This window comes from Vulpes lagopus, chromosome X, assembly GCF_018345385.1.
Source record: "Vulpes lagopus strain Blue_001 chromosome X, ASM1834538v1, whole genome shotgun sequence".
NCBI lineage: Eukaryota > Metazoa > Chordata > Mammalia > Carnivora > Canidae > Vulpes > Vulpes lagopus.
Window position 1 is genome coordinate 67,342,664 of NC_054848.1, and position 22,180 is coordinate 67,364,843.

The 22,180-nt window shown below is 33.7% G+C and overlaps 1 protein-coding gene across 1 annotated transcript in view; it reads left to right on the forward strand.

Moving 5' to 3' along the window:
* Positions 1-22,180, forward strand: part of DACH2 (dachshund family transcription factor 2) — a 688,250-nt gene that overhangs the window by 581,285 nt on the left and 84,785 nt on the right. Inside the window, exons 7-8 of the mRNA XM_041740435.1 lie at positions 260-392; positions 3,138-3,221. Coding sequence (XP_041596369.1) covers positions 260-392; positions 3,138-3,221 — 217 coding nt within the window. The remainder of the gene's footprint in view (positions 1-259; positions 393-3,137; positions 3,222-22,180) is intronic.

Below are 22,180 nucleotides of genomic sequence, written 5' to 3' on the forward strand. Positions count from 1 at the left end.
TAACCTTTCTTGAATCTCTAATATATATCCAGCATGACACTGAGCCCTTTCATGTTCTCTTATTTAGCCCTCATAATATCCTACTAATTTCACAAGAACAAAAATTATGTATTTGTCTAAAGATACACATTTAAGATCAGTATTATGAACATGCATACTTTGGGGATAAGTGAAAAGTCAACATTTCAAATGTTATGGACTCAACCAACATAAAAAAAAAAAAACCTTGGTGAACAGGTGACATTTCCTTTTGTGTCAGGAACGGATCCCAGAGAGTCCTTCTGTTGCCTCTCTGGAAGAGAACCATCATCCTGGGAGTCAGGCTTCCTCCCACCCCAGCAGCAGTGTGTCCAGCTCTCCCTCTCAGATGGATCACCATTCAGAGAGGATGGGTAAGTGTCTCATCTAAAACAGAAATTAGATATATTCTTTCAGGAAATTCTTCATTATTAAGAAAGAAACTGGGGGAGTTGATCTCTCCTTAAAAAGGGGGGGCTTTTTGAAGTGGTCATTTTTTATTGCTGAACAACAAAATGAAACTTAAAGTGTTACAATTTTCTTCTCTGGAAGGGCCTTCATTTACTGCATCACTGGATTCAATGGAAACAATATGATGGGATATTTTTAAGCGTATATGTTAAGATAGTTCAATATATTGGTATTTAACAGTTCAGGTGATATAATACATTTGCTATATTCACTGCATCTTTGAATAATGAAAGATAAAATATCTTTTAAACAGTTGATCATTTAAGAGTGACTAAAATGTGAATCAATATATAATTTGCTGTAATCTCAATAATTTAGATCACAAGTATTTAACATTTTGTTGCTTTTTATTATCTCAGAAGTCTTATACCATAGACAGTATTCCAGAAATACTATGCTTTTGTCAGTGATGTGGCATATTGGAGACTTGAATTAGCCATGGTTCTGGCACTGACTAGCTATGAGATCTTGGGTATGTCACTTAACCATAATGAGTTTATTTACTTAATATATGGAAATAATTACTGCCATGCCTAACACACTGGATTTTTGTGAGGTCAAATGAAATATATATGGAAAAATACTTTAGAAATTTAAAATGCTAATGAAGTGTGAGGGATAAGCACTGTTTTTTGCTGTGTCTTTACCATGATTTTTAAAAATATTTTATTTATTCATGGAGACAGAGGGAGAGAGGGGCAGAGACAGGCAGAGGGAGAAGCAGGCTCCATACAGGAAGCCTGATGTGGGATTCGATCCCAGGTCTCCAAGATCACACCCCGGGCTGCAGGCAGCGCTAAACTGCTCCACCACCAGGGCTGCCCTGTCTTTGTCATGATTGCTTATCATTCCTTGCTGCCTGATTTTACTCAGGTATACAGATGTTACCAAGTGCATTCACTTGTAACAAGTTCTCATTTAGTATATAACAATTGTGAACCAAACAACATGGTAAAATCTTTATTTTCTGTATCTACAGAACCTAATTTCCTAAATATCCATCTCCTCTAGGAAAAATGATTTCTGCTCTGCTTTTAGTCTTACTCTATAGGGATGTTCCTTATATGCACTCTAAGTTTTTATGCTTCATAATAGTGATTGCTTGAAGCCTCTCCAAAATGTTTTTTTTTTGTCTTTTGTTTTGTTGTTGTTGTTGTTCTTTTTTGTGTGTGTGTGGGAAAGAGGAATTTGAGAGATTAGCAGAGGTGTTAGTTTCTGAAACTGTTCTGGGGAAGGATGAATATTATTTCTTACTTCTGGAAATTCTTCCAAGTCTCAGTCTGCCAATACTATTTATTGTTTGCAGCTTATAGTAAGCCCAGTGAGTCTTAAATTTGACTTCCCATTATAACCACCTGTGGCGCGTTTACAAATCTGGATGCCCAGGTTACATGCTCCAATTCTGATTTACCTAGTCTGGAATAAAACCTGGAGGCACTGTTTTTTGTTTTTGTTTTTTAATTTTTAGTGTCTCATAAGATTCTAATGTGTAGCCAGAGTTAAGAACCACTGAGCTAGAACTTGAGGTTAGTGGTCTTAAGGGAGTGAATTTAATTCCTGGAAGAGGTAATGGGTCTTCTAGCTTTACTTTGTCATAGCTTTTGGACACAGATTACCTGGTTGTTATAAGACTGTGTGCAACTGATTTAAGGCAGTCTGAGCAAGACAAAGAGATATAGCCAGATGACCATTAATGAATCAAGAAACCAAAACACATATTATTCTGTTAGGATAATCTATGTATTGATGAGGGGAGGGGCTAAAAAGAGAGAGAGAAATAAATATTGAGAGTTGGCTAAAAGCAGCATAGGGAAATATACTATGTGATAGATATATTGTAAGGGAATGATATCTTACATTTAGAAGTAAAATCAAATATTTCTAAAGCAATGTGTTATTCTAAAAAAATATATTAACCACATAAAACATTTCTAACCTCGCTGGTAGTAATTAGGCTGTCTATGCACATTCCCAGTTGTCCGAGCATGATAATGAGATAGACTATAGCAACAACAACAAAAAAAATTTTGAGAAATTTTGGTGTAATGTGACCATATTTTTATTTAATAAAGCAATACAATGTTCTAATAAAATATAACAAAAAAGAATTAGATTATAAACTATGAAAATTGGCATGTTTTTCCTCTTTCAATATAACTGTTTTTGTGAAGAAGTATTTATAATAATTACCAGAAAGTTATACTTAACCAATTAATTTTGCTATATGTATTTGCAAAAAACTCTGTAAAGTGAGTTGAATCTGTAACTATTTTAAACTCAGGAAATTAAGCAGTAATTATTTCTAGTAACATTTTGGGAAGTAGATTATTAATTATGCAGATAAATAGCTAATTTGCTATGTATCGTAAAAGAGCAAACTTTTAAAGTGATTTAAAGAAAATATGTGGGCAATTATATATGCTGTATATATTAATTCCAATTTAAAAATTCACATAGTTGAGCAGTTTATTGATTTTTAAATTATATATTCATCAAACCAGCACAAATGATTCCACTATTTCAGAATTAGAGATGTATACAATTCATGCTAATTGTTATTGGAGTAAAATAGATATTTATGTAATACTTTTCTACCTTTCTTTTGGATGTTTTGCAAGAAAATTACTGAGTTTTATCTTTATTTATAGCTATAATGTCCAACAATAGAGAGGAACTTATTGTTGATCAGGATAATGGACCAACCATCAAAAAATTCCAAAAGGATAATAAAAGTAAAATTATTATTGCTTATTTGATGGCATATAAATATTGGATAGTAACTAAATTAACATGCCAGTGCTGTATATTGCATCCACATTTCCTAATCAGAATATATTTACACTGGCTTTAGATAAATTCTTTTAGTAGTAAAAAAAAATCCTTACCTAAAGTTTGTTTATTTAATGTTAATAAATTACTTTTCAACCTGAAGTTTTTCAGTGCCTGTGGTTGGAAAGTTCACTTTAAGTCCTATTATTATGCCTGATCAGAAACATCTGACTCTTTTTATTATATATGCACTTTGTTAACTATGTTTAAATGACTTAGAATTTGATAATTACATTTGAAAAACTGGGTTGCTGTCATGGAGAAAAGATGTTTCCCTCAACCATAAAAAGAGATTTTTAAAAATATATGCTTACTTGGGCATTTCAAATGAAAGCTTAGCAAGTTACTCCAACCAAGTATTTATTTACCTAGAATTTTGATAGATATGAGCCAATCTAGTTTTCGATCCACTGAGGTACATGTATCATCTCTGCACAGTATCTAGTTTTATTTTTTCCCTTTGGATATCAGTTTAAATAAGGTAGGGAGCGTAAGAATTTCAAAGTCATGCTATCTTTGTATGAAAACTGAGTACAATTTTGTTTAAAAGGCTAAAAGATAGGGGTCTCTGGGTAGCGCAGCGGTTTGGCGCCTGCCTTTGGCCCAGGGTGTGATCCTGGAGACCCAGGATCGAGTCCCACGTCGGGCTTCCGGTGCATGGAGCCTGCTTCTCCTTCTGCCTGTGTCTCTGCCTCTCTGTGTGTGTGTCTCTCATGAATAAATTAAAATCTTTTTTTAAGAAGGCTAAAAGAGAAAAAAAGAAAACATATTGGCATATCATATAGGCTATACATTATGTCTCTCATGAATTAAACAGTAACTCTAAGCTAAAGAACATAAACTAACATGTAATTTATCAGATCATCAAGCAATCAATTTGTACTTCAGTATAGGGTGCATTTTTCTATCCCTACTAAAAATACTCCTAATATATAGAAAAAAAAAAAAAGACTCCATAAGCTGAATAGTTAATGGAGAAATTTATCTTTCTTCTCTATACCGAACTTGCTTCCTAATTACATAAATGAGCATTTTAGTTAGAATTTGGAATCATGTATGATTTTAATTTCATTGATCCATGGTTGATTTCCTTGCCACACGTTTAGTCATTTCTTATCCAAACTCTGAAAGGCTATATACCCTCTGGATCTCTGAGATGTAAATGATCGATTTCAGAATACTTTCCAGAATGGAAGAAGTCAGTTTAAAATACCTAAACTCTTACAAGTAATATAATTCTAGTTAAAGATCAAATTTCATTCTTAGCCCAGCAACAATTTGTTCCTGAGACCTCCTTACCACCAAGTCAAAACTATTTGAAGGACAGTGTAGTAGTAAAGCAACCTTTCTAGGAAAATCTCAAGCTGTACATGATACATGTGATTCAATCAGAACTGCAAACCCCATAAGTCAAAATGGCATTTAGGCCTGGTCTGTGTGCCGCAGTGCTCAAGTACACACTATTGTGTCTTATGAAAAATCAGCTGGAATGCTAGTACAGATGTACAATAACTGATTTTCATAAAATGCGCAGTAGTATGTACTGGCACTTCTGAATCTTTTAATGTAGAATGGCAGTTTTACTCATTTCAATCAAATAGGTTGATCACACATTCTAATGAGGATATTAGTAGATAGGAGTGGCATATTACAATGCATCCAGGTTAAGTGGAAAGCTTTCTTTTATTTTTTTTTAAATTTTAATTTATTTATGATAGTCACAGAGAGAGAGAGAGAGAGAGAGAGGCAGAGACACAGGCAGAGGGAGAAGCAGGCTCCATGCACCGGGAGCCCGATGTGGGATTCGATCCCGGGTCTCCAGGATCACACCCTGGGCCAAAGGCAGGCGCCAAACCACTGCACCACTCAGGGATCCCGAAAGCTTTCTTTTAAATGAGTTTTTCAATGTCAAATTCTGCCACTTATATATGTGATATTAAGGTAAAATAGATTTTCTTCAATAGATTCATTAAAAGGAAATGAAGTTAAAATAGAGGTCTCAACATTATTAAATATGACAAATAAGCAGTTTACACACTTGTGGCAAACATGTTTTCACATCTGTTTTGAGTAGTATCATAATGATTTAAAAGTGATTTATAGCTCTGGAAATTATAAAATGCCAACTTTGCTATTATGTGGAAATTTCAGAAAACTGAAGAAATATCATTAGAGTATGCTTCATGTAGCCCACCTCTTGCTGTACCTTGTAAAATTGGGTGACAGTACATGTCTCAATAATTTGCATTTTCTCTTGAATTTTCATATGCAGACATTTAAATCTCTGTATAGTCTGGGATTTTCCTGGCAGTGATGTCCTTTTAGACTTTGACCAAAATTACTTAGCTAAAATTGGTATTTTAGTTTTGACTCAAGTATTTTGAGTAAACTGACTTATCAGCTAAGAGAAACTTTTGATTTTATTTTTCCACAGACTTTGTCAAAGAAATTGAGCAAATTAATTGCATGTTACAGCATTGTGTTACATGGTTTTTAACTGTCAGTTCTGGAATTCCTTAAAGCAGTCATGACTATTCATTGTAGTTAAAGCATGTGGAAGCAGAAACACAAAGCAGGCACAAAGATCCTCTTCCTATGGCAGTCAGTGGTCTACTAAGCCACTAATAGGAATAGAGGTTTTTGATATTTTGCATTTTGTATTGAATTTATTTATTGAAAACTTTACATGTGCAAGAAGCACTGATGATGAAATCTGAAATTCTATAGAAACAGTGGAACAACAAATTTATCATCTAGCCCAAGACTGGAGTCGACTGACCCATTGTATTTTATATCTATCAGTCCACAGGCTACAGATGAAAAGCTAATAATTTTAATTTACTATGATCATAAGAATCTAAAGTACATCTAGTATATCTCATCTAGAATAAAAATATCATATTTGTTTTTATACAAATGGACTAATTTCAGTTTAGAGGAAGATTGGGCTATGTATTGACCCTATAATAATTTAAATGTCCTCTATTCAGTCGAGTGCTTTTTTTTTTTATTCCTGAGACAATGTTAGATACTATATTAATTTTTCAGACCAAGTGGCACTATTTAGGTTTTTGGAAATGATTATTGACTGTGATTAAAGTGGAAAATATATCTTCTGAATAATACGTTACCTTGAATAAGAGAGACAAATGTATTGGGCCAACTAAAATACAAAAATCATTACAAATAAATTTTATCATGAAGCCAAAATACACAAAAAAAGAAATATATAGTTTCATCCATTTTAAGCTTTTCAGTGATTCTAAATAGAAATGAGAGGGAAAAGGGACATATATCACTGGAAATTTTCTTTTAGCAAGAATCATGCCTTAGATAAACCTCATTGGCTATACTTTCACTGCCTAAAGCTGGGAAAATTTCTTTGAATTTCTTTCATTTTTTTAAATTTAGAAATAATTGTGTATTGACAATAAGTGCAAAAAGAGTATAGAAAGGCCTTCTGTTTCCTTCAACTAGTTTATCCCAAAGGCAATATCTTATATAAGTATAATACAATATGAAAATCAGAAAATTTACAGTACTGTAACCAAAGACCTTATTCATATTTCACCAGTTTTATGTGTACTTACTGGTGTGTATATCTGTGTGTGTGTCTTTCTATGAAATTATATTGCACATATAGATTTGTATAACCAACACCACAAATCTATACATGTTCCATCACCACAGGGTTCTCTCCTGCTATTCCCTTATTGTCCATCTCCACCTCGGATCCCTAACTTCTGAGAACCACTAATGTATATTCCATCATTCTAAGAATTTTCTAAAAATGGAATATATTATGTGACCTTTTGAGATTAGCTTTTATTCCACTCAGCATAATTCTCTTAATATTCATCCAAATTGTTGCATGCATCAATAATTTTTCCATTTTCTTGCTGAATAGTTGTGTAACCATTCATATATTTTAGGACATCTTGTTCCCAGTTTTTTGGGGGGAATTATTATTTTTTTTTAAAGAGTAATGTCACAGTTTTTATTTTTATTTTTATTTTTATTTTTTTAAGTTTTTTTATTTGAGTTCAATTTTCCAACATATAGCATAACTCCCAGTGCTCAGTTTTTCCATGTTATTAATAAAGCTTCTATGAACAATTATATGCAGGTGTTCATGTAATATAACTTTCGTTTCTCTGGGACAAATGCCCAAAAGTGCAATTTCTGGGTCACATGGTATGTGTATGTTTAGTTTATAACAAACTGCCAAATTGTGTCTGAGAGTAGCTATTTTTATATTCCCACCAGCAATATATCAGTCTCTCAAGTTTTCCACAACATGCCAGCATTTTGTGTTGTCCTTTTTAAATTTAGCTGCTCTCATAGGTGTGTGTAGTGATGTCATTGTGATTTTAATTTGAATTTCTTTAATGGCTAGTGATATTGAGCCCCTTATCTATATCCTTTTTGTTTAAATGTCTCAGCATGTTTTATCCCCTTTTTCTAATTGGTTAGCTTGTTTTCATATTATTGAATTTTGAAAGTTCTTTATATATTCTAGATACAAGTCCAGTAGGCAAAGAGAACTCCCATCAAAATCCAATAAAAGTAGGCCAAAATATACCAAGACATATCAAAGTAAAATTTTCATAATATAGAGATAAGGAAAATGTTCTACAAGCAGGAAGGGTAAAAAAAAAAATCCCTAACTTATAAGGGAAGCCAAATAAGGTTAGGAGCAGATTTCCCCACAGAAACTTGGCAGGTGAGAAGACTGGCATGGTATATTCAATGTGTTGATTGGGAAAATTCTGCAACCAAGAACTTCATCCATCAAGGCTGTCCTTCAGAACAGAAGCAGAGATAATGAGTTTCTCAGACAAACAAAAACTTAAAAAGTTATGACCACTAAACCAGACCTTCAAGAACCATTAAAGGAGACTCTGAGTTGTAAAGAAAGACAAAAAGCAACAAATACTAGAATCAGGGAACATTTCCAGAAAAACGGACTTTACAGGTAATACCATAACACTAAATTCATATCAACAATTACTCTGAATGTAAATGGACCAAATGCTCCAATCAAAAGACACAGAGTATCAAAACCAAGACCCATCTATATACCATCTACAAAAGATTCATTTTAGACCTAAAGATGTCTCCAGAATGAAAGTGAGGGGATGGAGAACCATTTATGTTAATGGACATCAAAAGAAACTCAGAGTACCAATACTTATATCAGATAAACTAGATTTTAATCCAAAGGCTGTAACAAGGGCAGCCTGGATAGCTCAGCGGTTTAGCACCGCCTTCAGTCCAGGGTGTGATCCTGGAGATCCGGATCGAGTCCCGTGTCAGGCTTCCTGCATGGAGCCTGTTTCTTCCTCTGCCTGTGTCTCTGCCTCTCTCTCTGTGTCTCTCATAAATAAATAAATAAAATTTTTTTTTAAAAAAAGGCTGTAACAAGAGTTGAAGAAAGGCACTATATCCTAATAAAGGGTCTATCCAATGAGAAGATCTAAATTGTAAATATACACCCAACTTGGGAGCACCCAAATATATAAATCAAGTGATAACAAACATAAAGGAACCCATTGATAATAATAATACAATAAAATTGGCGGATTTTAACACGCCAATTATAGCAATGGGCAGATCTTCTGAGCAGAAATTCAATAAGGAAAAAGGACTTTGAATGACACATTGGACCATATCACCTTAACAGATATATTCATAATATTTCATCCTAAAACAGCAGAATACACATTCTTTTTGACGCATGAACATTCCCCAGAATAGATCACATACTGGTTCACAAATCAACCCTTAACAAATACAAAAAGACTGAAGCCATACCATGCATTTTTCCAGGCCAGAACTCTATGAAACTTGAAGTCAATCACAAGAAAAAATTTAGAATGACCAAAAATATATGCAGGGTAAAGAACATCTTAATAAGAATGACCTAGTTTAAAGAAAAAATTTAAAAAGTACATTGAAACAAAAATGAAAATATGATGGTCTGAAGCATTTGAGCTGCAGCAAAGGTGGTCCAAAGAGGGAAGTATATAGCAATGCAAGCTTACCTCAGGAAGCAAGAAAATTCTCAAACATACAACCTAACATTTCACCAAAAGGAGCTATAAAAGGAAAGAAAATAAAGCCTAAAGCCAGCAGAAGAAGATAAATAATTAATATTGGAGCAGAAAAAAAAAAGATTGGAGCAGAAATAAATGTTATGAACAGAACAGATCAGTGAAACAAGGAGCTCATTCTCTGAAAGAGTTAATAAAATTGATAAATCCCTAGCCAGACTTATCAGAAGGAAAAGAAAAAGGATCCAAATAAATAAAATCACAAATGAGAGAGGAGAGATCACAACCAACAGCACAGAAATACAAACAATTATAAAAGAATATTATGAAAAATTAAATGCCAACAAATTGGGGAACCAGGAAGAAATGGATCAATTCCTAGAACCCTATAAATTACAAATGCTGAAACAGGAAGAAATACAAAACCTGAACAGACCCATAACAAAGAAAATGAATCAGTAATCAAAACTCTCCCAAAAAACAAAGTCAGATAGCCAGATGGCTTCCTATATCATAAAGGTGGCATACAAAAAACGCACAGGTAATATCATCCTAGTTGGAGGAAAACTGAGAGATTTTCCTGTATGGTCAGGAAGAAGACAGGGATGTCCACTCTAAGCACTTATTAAACGTAGTACTGGAAGTCCTAGCCTCAGTAATCAGACAACAAAAAGAATTAAAAGGCATCCAAATCAGCAAGGAAGAAGTTAAACATTCACTATTCATAGATGACATGATGCTCTAGGTATAAAACACAAAAGCCTTCACCAAAAAAATTACTGGACATGATAAACAGATTCCGAAAAGTCGCAGGATACAGAATCAATGTGCATAAATCTGTTGCATTTTATACACCAATAATGAAGCAGCAGAAAGAGAAATCAATGAATCAATCCCATTTACAATTGCACCAAACCCATAAGATACCTAGGAATAAACCCAACCAAACAAGTAAATGTCCTGTACTCTGAAAACCACAAAAAACTTATGAAGGGAATTGGAGATGATACAAAGAAATGGAAACACATTCTATGCTTATAGATGGAAAGAATAAGTATTGCTAAAATGTCTATACTACTCAAAGCAATCCACATATTTAATCCAATTCCTGTCCAATCCAATCACCAGCATTTTGAAAAGCTAGAATAAATAATCCTAAAATTTGTATGGAACCACGAAAGTCTCTGAATAGCCAGAGCAATCTTGAAGAAGAAAAGCAAAGCTGAAGGCATAAGAATTCTGGACTTCAAGTTATATTACAAAGCTGTAGTCATCATGCAGTATGGCACCGGCACAAAAACAGAAACATTGATTAGTGGAACAGAATAGAAAGCCCAGGAATGCACCCTTAGCTATATAGTCAACGAATCTTTGACAAAGCAGGAAAGAATATCCAATGGAAAAAAGACAGTCTATTCAACAAATGATGTTGGGAAAACTGGACAGCAATGTACAGAAGAATGAAACTAGACCACTTTGTTACACCACACAAAAATATATTCAAAATGGATGAAAGTCCTAAATGAGAGATTTAATTATAAAAATCCTAGAAAAGGCCACAGGCAGTATCATCTCTGACATCTGTCAAAGCATTTTTTTTTTCCTAGAGAAGTCCCCTATGGCAAGGGAAACAAAAGCAAAAATGAACTATTGGGACTTCCTCAAGATAAAAAGCTTCTGCAGAGCAAAGAAAACAATCATCAAAACTAAGAGGCAGCCTACAGAATTGAAGACCACATTTGCAAATGACATATCTGATAAGGTATTATTATTCAAAATAAATAAAGAACTTATCAAACTCAATACCCTAAAACCAAATAATCCAGTTTAAGAAATGGCAGAGGACATGAATACATTTTTCTAAAGAAGACATACAGATAGCTAGCAGACACATGAAAAGATGCTCAATGTCACTCATCATCAAATAAATATAAATTAAAACCATGATGAGGATACCTGGGTGGCTCAGTCAGTTAAGCATCTGCCTTCAGCTTAGGTCATGATCTCAGGGTCCTAGGATCAAGCCCTGCATCAGGTTCCCTGCTCAGCAATGAGTTTGCTTCTCCCTAATCTTCTCCCTTTGTGTTCTCTCTCTCTCTCTCAAATAAAGAAATAAAATCTAAAACAAAACAAAACACAATGAGATACCACCTCATGCATCTCAGAATGGCTACAATTAACCACACAGGAAACAACACATGTTGACGAGGATGCAGAGAAAGAGAAACCCTCTTACACTGTTGGTGGGAGTGCAGGCTAGTGCAGCCACTCTTGGAAAAAGTATGGAGATTCCTTAAAAAGTTAAATATAGAACTACCCTAAGACCCATCAATTGCACTACTAAGTATTTACCCAAAGGACCAAAAATACTGATTTGAAGGGGCACATGCATGTGTGTGTGTGTGTGTGTGTGTGTAGAGAGAGAGAAAGAGAGAGAGAATAAAATGAATGAGTTCAGCAATAAAATGAATGAGTTCTTGCCATTTGTAATGACATCAATGGATAGGATTTCTCATAGTAAGTGAAATAAGTCAGAGAAAGATAAATACCATTTTATTTCACTCATATGTGGAATTTAAGAAACAAAACAGATGAACAAAGAAAAAATAAAAGGGGGGGGAAGGAAAATAATAACTAACTCTTAACTATAGAGAAGAAACTGAGAATTGCTGGAGGGGGTGGTGGGAGTGATGGGTATTAAGGAAGGCACTTGTGACGAGCACTAGGTGCTGTATGTAAGTGACTTTTCCTCCAATAAGTAATGGGCTGTTATTCTCTGGCTACCTTACAGGATTTTCTTTGTTGATAGTTTTAAATTTTGGCTATGATGTGTCTGATGAGGATTTCTTTGTATATATTCTTTTGGAATTTATTCAGTCTTGAATCTGTTGGTATATCTTTTGAGAAATTTGGGAAGTTTCAGACTTTATTTCTTTGGGTAGCTTGCCTTCTTTCTTCTTTCCTGAGACCCCAATGACACAAATGTTGGGTCTTTGATATAGTCCCACATAAGCCTTTAGCTCTTTCTCTCACGTTTTTTGTTTTGTTTTGTTTTGTTTTAGTACATTTTCCCCTCTTTTTCATATTAGGTAATTTCTGTTTTTCTCTCTTGAAATTCACTGATTCTTTCCTCTAACCTCTCCATTCTTTCCATTGAGCCTTCCTATTGAGTTTTGAAATTCTGGTTATTACAGTTTTCAGTAGTTATTAATTTATTGCCTCTTGAAATTTTTATTTTTATTTTTTTGCTGCAACTTTCCATTTCTTTACCGATATTTATATTCTTTCATTTGTTTCATGTATCTTTGTAATTGTTTACTGAACTTTTTTTATAATACTGCTTTAAAATCCTTTTCAGAAAGCTAAAATGTCTGAGAAATCTTAGTGTTGGTGGCTGTTCACTGTCTTTTATCATTCAAGTAGAGATATTCTGAGTTTCTTGGTTTGACAAGTGATTTTTTTAATTGTCACCTGGAAAATGTAGGTATTGTGAAACTCAGGATCTTATTTAAATCTTGCATTTTCTCTTACCTTTGTTGACAAAGCCCCACTGAAGTAATGGAGGCAAAATTGCCTCATTTTTACCAAATGTGGATGGGAGTCCAGATTCTCCATTATGTTTCCATTGATATCTTGGAATGAAGTGGTACTAAGTAAGTGTTGGGTGGAGCAGGAGTTCAGGCTCTTCATTCTAGTGATACCACTCTGTCTGGAAGGGGTTACCACTCTCCCATGTGGCTTTGCCTCCCACTGTTGGAGCAGGTAGCCTCATTCCCACTTGGCTATGGTGATAATCTTGACTTTCCAGTATCTTTTGTCTGATATCACCCCAGGTAGGAAGGTGAAAGGTATTGGTTAGAAGATGGAAGTCTAAGCTTTCCATGTAGTCTCCACTGGCACTGTGTGTGTTTGTGGGGGCTGAGTGGTCTCATTACTGCTAAGCATGCCTGAATCTCTACTGAGGTTCTTCTCTAACACCAGCCTTGCTGGATGAAGGAGGGAAAGAGTTTGAAAGGCATTGGCACACCTCATTACAGCCTGGCAAGAGTGAAGGTTAGGTTTTCCACTTGGCCTTTGCTGGAATGGTGGGGGTGGGACTGTAGATTTTTCTAGGATATTTGTTTGAAGTAGAGTAGTTGTCTAAAAGTTTTTAGTGTTGCTAAGCTACCCATTCCTAATCTTTTGGCTAGAGAGAGCTTGCTATTCTTGAGGAGTGTATGTGTATGTGTGTGTGTGTGTGCATATATGCTCACATGCGTGTGCATGCCTATTGGTGTTTCTGAATTTCTGTCTTTTCTATTATTCAGTCAGGCACATATGAGGAAAAAAAAAGAAGGCCAGGGGTATCATTTCTGTGTTATTCACTAGGTTCCAATGACACTAACTGATCTTCCTTTTTCTGTGTATTTTCAGAATATTCTTATGTTTTATCTAGAAAATGCCCAGAGGTTTTAGTGGTACTTAGAGGAATACTATATATATATATATATATATATATATATATATATATATATATATATACACATACTCCATCTTTGAAGGTAGAAGCCTCTCTACCATTCCTTTATTTTTTGAACAATATTGAAGTATACCCCATATATAACAGAGCCCACCCATTTAAAGTGTGAATTTTAGTGTTTTTTATTATACTATCAAGGTTGTGCAAACATCAGTACCATCTAACTCAAGAACAGATTCATTAACCAAACCAAAACAAAACAATCCTGTACCTATTAGTTGTCACTGCCCATTCCCCTTCCCTCAGCCTCAGGAAACCACTAATCTGATTTTCTTTCTGTAGATTTGCCTAATCTCGATATTTAAAATGGAAATGATACAATATGTGTCTTTTTGTGTCTTGTTTCTTTCACTTTTATGATTTCACGGTTCATCCAAGATGTAGAATGAATCAATATTTTCTTTTTTGTGTCTGAATATTATTCTATTATATGGATATACTACATTTTGTTTGTCCATTCATCAATAGATGGACATTTGGAATGTTTCCACCCTTTGGCTATTATATATAAAACTACTATAAATGTTTGTGTAATTTTTTTGTATTCACTTCTATTTTATTTCTCTTGTGTATATACCTAAGAGATGAATTGCTCAGTCATATGGTAACTTTACATTTAACCACTTCAGGAACCACCACACTGTTTTCCAAAGTGGCTACAGAATTTTATATTCCTACCAGCAATGTGTAAGTGTTCCCATCCTTTTCAATGCTTGTTATTATTTTCCTTTTTAGTTATAGCTATTCTAGTGGATATGAAGTATTAATTTGTGGTTTTAATTTTCATTCCTTAATGAATAATGACTTGAGGCATTTATTATCCATTTGTTTATCTTTTATGGAGAAACATCTATTTATGTCCTTTTGCCATTTTTAAATTGAAATGCTTGCCTTTTTTGTTTTCAACTTTAAAAAATTCTTTATATATTCTGGATATATAAGACCCTTATCAGATGCAGGGTTTGCAAATATTTTATCCTATTCTACAGATTGTCTTTTCACTTTCTTCACAGTATTTGTCAATGAAAAAAAGGTTTCAATGAAGTTTATCTATTTTTTCTTTTGCCAGATATACTTTTGTTGTCATATATGAATCCTTTGCAAAAATCAAAGGGTATTCCTTGAAAATATAGTACTGTTCTTCGATTCTTAAGGAAAAAAACATACTACCTGAAAATGGACTCCAATTCTTTGAGATAAGAGTGTTATAGTTTTAGCTCTTATACTTAAATCTATGATCACTTTTGAGTTAATTTGTGTGTTTGGTGTTAAATAGGAAACCAATTTAATTATTTTGCATGCAGATATCCAATTTTACTAGCACAATTTATTTATTTTTTTTTAATTTTTTATTTATTTATGATAGGAACACAGTGAGAGAGAGGCAGAGACACAGGCAGAGGGAGAAGCAGGCTCCATGCACCAGGAGCCTGACGTGGGATTCGATCCCGGCTCTCCAGGATCGCGCCCTGGGCCAAAGGCAGGCGCCAAACCGCTGCGCCACCCAGGGATCCCACTAGCACAATTTATTGAAAACATTTATTTCCTTAATGGATTATTCTAGCAACCTTCTCAAAACTATAAAGTAAGGTTTATTTCTGGACTCTCAGTTATATTCTATTATCTATGTCTATCCTTATGCCAGTATTGCAATGGCTGGATTACTGTAACCTTATAGTAAGTTTTGAAATTTGGGAATTTGAGTCCTCAAACCTTGTTCTTTTCTTTTAAAGTTTATTTTGGAAATTCTGGGTCCTTTTTACATTTACATAAGAATTTCACAATTGAATTCTGCTAAAAAGGCAACTGGAATTCCAATAGAAATTATACTGAATCTGTAGATCAAATATTAGGAATATTGCCATCTTAACACTAATAAGTATTTTGATCCATGAACATGAAATGTCTTTCCATTTATTTTGGTTCTCTTTAATTTCTTACAATACTTTATAGTTTTCAGAGTATGTTTTAAATTTATTTTAATGTTTATTCCTAAGTACTTTATTTTCAATATTTTTTAAAAAGATTTTATTTATTTATTCATGAGAGACAAACACACAGAGAGGCAGAGACATAGGCAGAGGGAGAAGCAGGCTCCCCACCAGGAGCCTGATGTGGGACTCGATCCCAGGACACCAAGATCATGACCTGAGCCAAAGGCAGATGCTCAACCACTGCGTCACCCAGATGCCTCATTATTTTTCAATATTTTTTATTCAATTGTAAATGGAATTGTTTTCTTAATTTCAATTTTGAACTGTTCACTGCTAATGTATAGAAATGCAGTTGATTTTTTTAATATTGATTTCGTATTCTTCAACCTTGGTTATTAGTTATAATGGTTTTTCTGTAGATTCTTTAAGATTTTCTACATATAAAATCATGACTTCTAAAAATGTAGTTTTACTTCTTTTCCAATCTGTACATCTTTCTTTTTCTTATCTAATTCCCCTGGTTAGAGCCTTTAGTATAATGTTGAACAGTAGCAGTGAGAGTGGAAATTCTTGTCTTATTCCTGAAATTAGGGGGAAAGCATTTAGTCTTTCATCATTAAGTATGATGTTATCACTGGGTTTTTCATAGATGCCTTTTATCAGGTTGAGGAAGTTTCCTTCTGCGACTATTTTGTTGCATGATTTTTACCATGAAAATTTGTTAGATTTTGTCACGTTATTGTTCTGCTTTTATTGAGATCAGCATTTTGATTTTGCCCTTTATTTTATTAAAAAGTGCATTACATTAATTTTTTTAAAAATTTAATGAAAATTTCATTCATAATAATAAGTAATTTTATCATTTTATCATAAGAATATTTTTTAAAGATTTTAAAAATTTATTCATGAAAGACACAAAGAGAAAGGTAGAGACATAGAGCAAGAAGCTGGCTCCCTGCAGGGAGCCTGATGTGGAACTTGATCCCAGGACCCAGGATCACAATCTGAGCCAAAGGCAGACGCTCAACCACTGAGCTACCCAGGTGCTCCATGATAAGAACAATTAACATGACATCTATCTTCAACAAAATTTTAAGTGCACATTATTTTTCACTATAATACTATAGGCACAATGTTGTACACTGTATTTTTAGACTTTATCTTACATAACTGAAACTTTGTATCCATTGAACAACTTTCCATTTCCCTTTCTCCAGTCCCACACAATCATGATTCTCCTCTTTGTTTCTATGAGTTTCACTATTCTAGGTACCTCCCATTGTGGAATCCTATAGCATTTATGTTTCAGACTGGCTTATTTCACTTAGCATAATGTCCTTTAGTTTCATCCATGTTGCATATGCCAGGATTTTCTTGTTTTTAAGGCTGAATAATATTGCATTGTGGATATGTATCACATTTTCTTTATCCATTCATATACTTATGGAGATATATGTTGTTTCCATATCTATGATATTGTGAATAATCTGTAATGAATTTGGAATACAAATATCACTTCAAGTTTTTAATTTTGATTTTTAAATATATAGTCAGACATGGGATTGCTGCATCATATGGTACTTATATTTTATTTTTCTTAAGGACCCTCCATACTGTTTTCCATAGTGACTGCATCATTTTATGTTCCCACCATTAGTGTACAAAGTTCCAATTTCTCCATATCCACACAAATATTTGTCATATTTTCAAGTTTTATTTAAATTTCAGTTAGTTAACGGACAATGCAATATTAGTTTTAGGTGTACAATACAGTGATTAAGCACTTCCATAGAACACGCTATATTTATCACAAGTGTGCTCCTTAATCCCTATCACTTATTTAATCTATCCCTCCATCCACCTCTTCTCTGGTCACCATCAATTTGTTCTCTATAGTGAAGCGTCTGTTTCTTGGTTTACCTCTATCTTTTTTTTTTTTTCTCCTTTACTCATTTATTTTGTTTCTTAAATTCCACACGAGTGAAATCATATACCCTCTAGCTCCATCCATGTTGTGGCAAATGACAAGATGGCATTCTTTTTTATGGCTGAGGAATATTCTACTTTAGATATGTATAATTTCTTTATCCATTTATCAGTCAATGGATATTTGGGCTGTTTCCACAATTTGCTTATTGTAGATAATGCTGCTAAAAACATTGGGATGCATGTATCCATTTCAATTAGTATTTTTGTTTTTTGTTTTTTTTGTGTGTGTGTGTGTGTGTTTTTGTTTTTTTTTTTTTTTTTGTAAATACCTAGTAGTGAAATTACTGGATCATACGGTAGTTCTATTCTTAACATTTACAGGAAACTACATGCTGTTTCCTAAAGTGGTTGCACCAGTTTGCATTCCTATCAATCATTCAAGAGGGTTTCACTTTTTCCACATGCTCACCAACATCTTTCACTCTTGTGTGGTTAATTTTAGCCATTCTGACACATGTGAAGTGATCTTATTGTAGTTTTGATTATCACCTTTGTGATTATGAGTGATGTTGAACATCTTTTGTATTCTTATTGGCCATCCATATGTCTTCTTGGAAAAATGTCTATTAATGTCTTTGCCCATTTTTTACTGGATTTTTGGTTTTTGGGTGTTAGGTTTTATAAGTTATTTATATATTTTTGGATACTTACCCTTTATCAGATAAACACTTGTTATGTTTTTGTGTATGTGTGTGTGTGTGTTTTTGTTATGTTTTTAAATAACTATCATAACAGGTGTAAGGTTATATATCATTTTGATTTTGATTTGAATTACCTTGATGATTAATGATATTGACCATATTTTTATATACCTGTTGACCATTTGTATGTCTCTTTTGGAGAAATGTCTATATAAATAAATTTTATTTTTTAAAAAACAGGTTATTGGGATCCCTGGGTGGTGCAGTGGTTTGGCGCCTGCCTTTGGCCCAGGGCGCGATCCTGGAGACCCGGGATCGAATCCCACGTCAGGCTCCCGGTGCATGGAGCCTGCTTCTTCCTCTGCCTGTGTCTCTGCCTCTCTCTCTCTCTCTCTGTGACTATCATAAATAAATAAAACTTTAAAAAAATTCCTTTAAAAAAACAGGTTATTTATTTTACTTTTTACTTGAGTTGTAAGAGTTATTTAAATATTTTGAATGTCAACTCCTTATCAGATATATGTAGTTTGCAAATATTTTCTTCAATTCTATGGGTTGTCATTTTAGTATGTTGAGTTTTTCTTTGATGGTATGGAAGTATTTTTGTTTGAGGTATTCACACTTGCCTTTTTTGCTTCTGTTGCTTGTGCTTCTGGTGGTATAGTCAAGAAATCATTGCCTAGACCAATGCCATGTTTTCCCCTATATTTTCATCTAAGTTTTACAATCTCAGTTTTTAAGTATTTAATCCATTTTGAGTTTATGTAAGATGCATAAAAATAATTTCATTATTTTTCATGTGGATATCCCATTTTCACAGCACCATTTGTTTGAAGAGTCTATCCTTTCTCCATTATGTATTCTTGGGGTCTTGGTCAAAGATCAGTTGAGCATATATGAGCAGATTTATTTCTGGAGTCTTTATTCTGTTCCATTCATCTGTGTGTCTGTATTTATGCCAGTACCATACTGTTTTGATTACTGTGGTTTTGTAATATAATTTTAAGCCAAGAAGTATATTTCAAGCTTTTATTTATTTTATCTCAAGATTGCTGTGGATATTTGGGATATTTTGTGATTCCATATGAATTTTAGGATTGTTTTTCCTGTCTCTGTAAAAACTGTCATTGAGTATTTGCTAGAGATTGGATTGAATCTGTAGATCACTTTGAGAAGTATGGACATTTTAACAATGTCATGTCTTCCAATTCACGAACATGAGATGTCTTTCCATTTATGTGTGCCTTCTTTAATTTATTTCAACAACATTTTGTAGCTTTCAGTGTACAGGGTATGGTTTTTAACAACCTTGATTAAATTTATTCCTAGACATGTTCTTTTTGATAAAATTGTAATTAGGATTGTTTTCTTAATTTCTTTGTCTGATATTTCTTTGTTAGTATGTAGAAACAGTGGACTTTTGTATGTTCATTTTCTATCTTGTTACTTTAATGAATTTGTTTATTAGTTCTCACAGGATTTTGTGGAGCTTTTAGGGTTTTCTACATATCAGATTATGTCATCTGCAAAAAGAGATAGTTTTAATATTTTTGTATGTTGAAATTACATTTTGTCTTTGGATAAGACATTCTTAGTTATGGTGTATAACCATTTTTACAGGCTATTGAATTTCATTTATTTTTATTTTTTTTTTAATTTATTTATGATAGTCACAGAGAGAGAGAGAGAGAGAGAGGCAGAGACACAGGCTGAGGAAGAAGCAGGCTCCATGCACCGGGAGCCTGATGTGGGATTCGATCCCGGGTCATCAGGATCGCGCCCTGGGCCAAAGGCAGGCGCCAAACCGTTGCGCCACCCAGGGATCCCGGCTATTGAATTTCAATTGCTCATACTTTGTTGAGCATTTTTGCACTAATATTCATAATTGCTTTTTCTCTATGCCTTTTTTTCCCTTTTCTTGTGATATCTTTGTCTGGCTTTGGTATCAAGGAATTATTGCCCCATAGAATGAGCTGGAAAACTAGTCTTATATAATTAGTTGGAAGTGTTCTCTACCTTCATTTTATCTCACAGATTTCATTAGTGGAGAAATAAATTGTATAATTTGAGGTACTTCTTTGACAAATAATTAATTTTTTACACTGATGAAAGAAGGGTAGATAAAGCATGTACACAACACCTGAAACATCAATAGGCAAATGTGATATGAGGATTGATTCTCTAGAAGTTTTTTTTTGTTGATGATTAAACTTAAAGCATCCAGATAGGGTGAAAAAGGTACAAACAATGAGCTGAGAAACCAAGGTATATATTAAATTTAAATATTTTTAAATGCGATATTATTTTATAACATCTACAACATGTTTTGCCCTATTATTATTTTGGATTAGTTGTGACCTGTGAGCTAGAGACTATTATTCATGCCATTTTCAATGTAAATAGTTCAAGGCATGATTTTCTATTTGTCCTAAAGGATGTTTTTGATGATAAATATACATCTTTATATCTATTTCTATTACAATCATATCTCAAGACTAGACATCAATCCCTCCTTTTTCTCATTTTGTAAGATCATGGCAAACAAAGCCTTTAACATTAATAAATTAACATTGCAGATTAAAATGACAAGGTGTTTTGAAATAAACTAACTTAATCTCAGTTCCTATTACCCATATCTGAAAATCACATTAGAAAGGAATCTAATGCTATTTGTAAGGATGTAGTTATTATGACGACCACTTCTGGGAATAATTTGACAATCTCAAACAAGGCAGATCAAGCTAGTAGTTTTTACACCTTTTAGAAACCCCCTTTTGGATCTTTTTTTTCCTTTGTATCAAAATCCATCAGGGTCAGCTGCAACACTTTTGACACTGTCTGACATATTTTGATCAATATAACAGAATTTCACTTTTAAAAAATCACTTGCACCTGATATACAGATTTGTTATAGGTCTCAAAGCATACTTATTTAAACCATCAGCTGGAAAACCAGTAATAACACATAAAACAAACTGAACATAATCAGAGTGTATTTTTGTTCTCTTTAACCTACAGCCTTTCTTAAATGATGAATAAACCATGGTGAGTGTGTGTGAAAGTATGTCTGCATGAGCACACATACACACATGTATTTTTATGAATCTAAATTCCAAAAGCAACTTTTGAGATTGTATTGAATTAAAATATGAGAGCTCAAATAATATAAACTTACTTGTTATTACTAATTTTACATTAATAGTCTCATATACATAAAGCTCTGCCCTAAGAGATTTCCTATGGAATTATTAGAGTTGTATTATTCAGTTACATGTCTATATTCAGGTTTAAACTAATTGAAAATATAGTCATTTGAGTACAAAAGTAAACAAAATGATCAGTTTGCTTGATTCTTCCCTATTATAAAACATAGCACTTTTAAATGCATTTTACTCTTCTTTTTTTCTTAAGACTTTTTCATAGTTACCTATCATTCTAGGGGTACCTGGGTGGCTCCATTAGGTAAGCATCTACCTTAGGCTCAGGTCATGATCTCAGAGTCCTGGAATGGAGCCCTGCATTAGGTTCCCCACACAGTGGGGAGCTTGCTTCTCCCTCCCCCTCTGCCCATCTCCACTGCTCATGCTTTCTCTCTCTCTCTCAAATAAACAAGTAAAATGTTTTTTTTTAAAGCCTTCCATAGGGATCCCTGGGTGGCGCAGTGGTTTGGCGCCTGCCTTTGGCCCAGGGCGCGATCCTGGAGACCCGGGATCGAATCCCACGTCG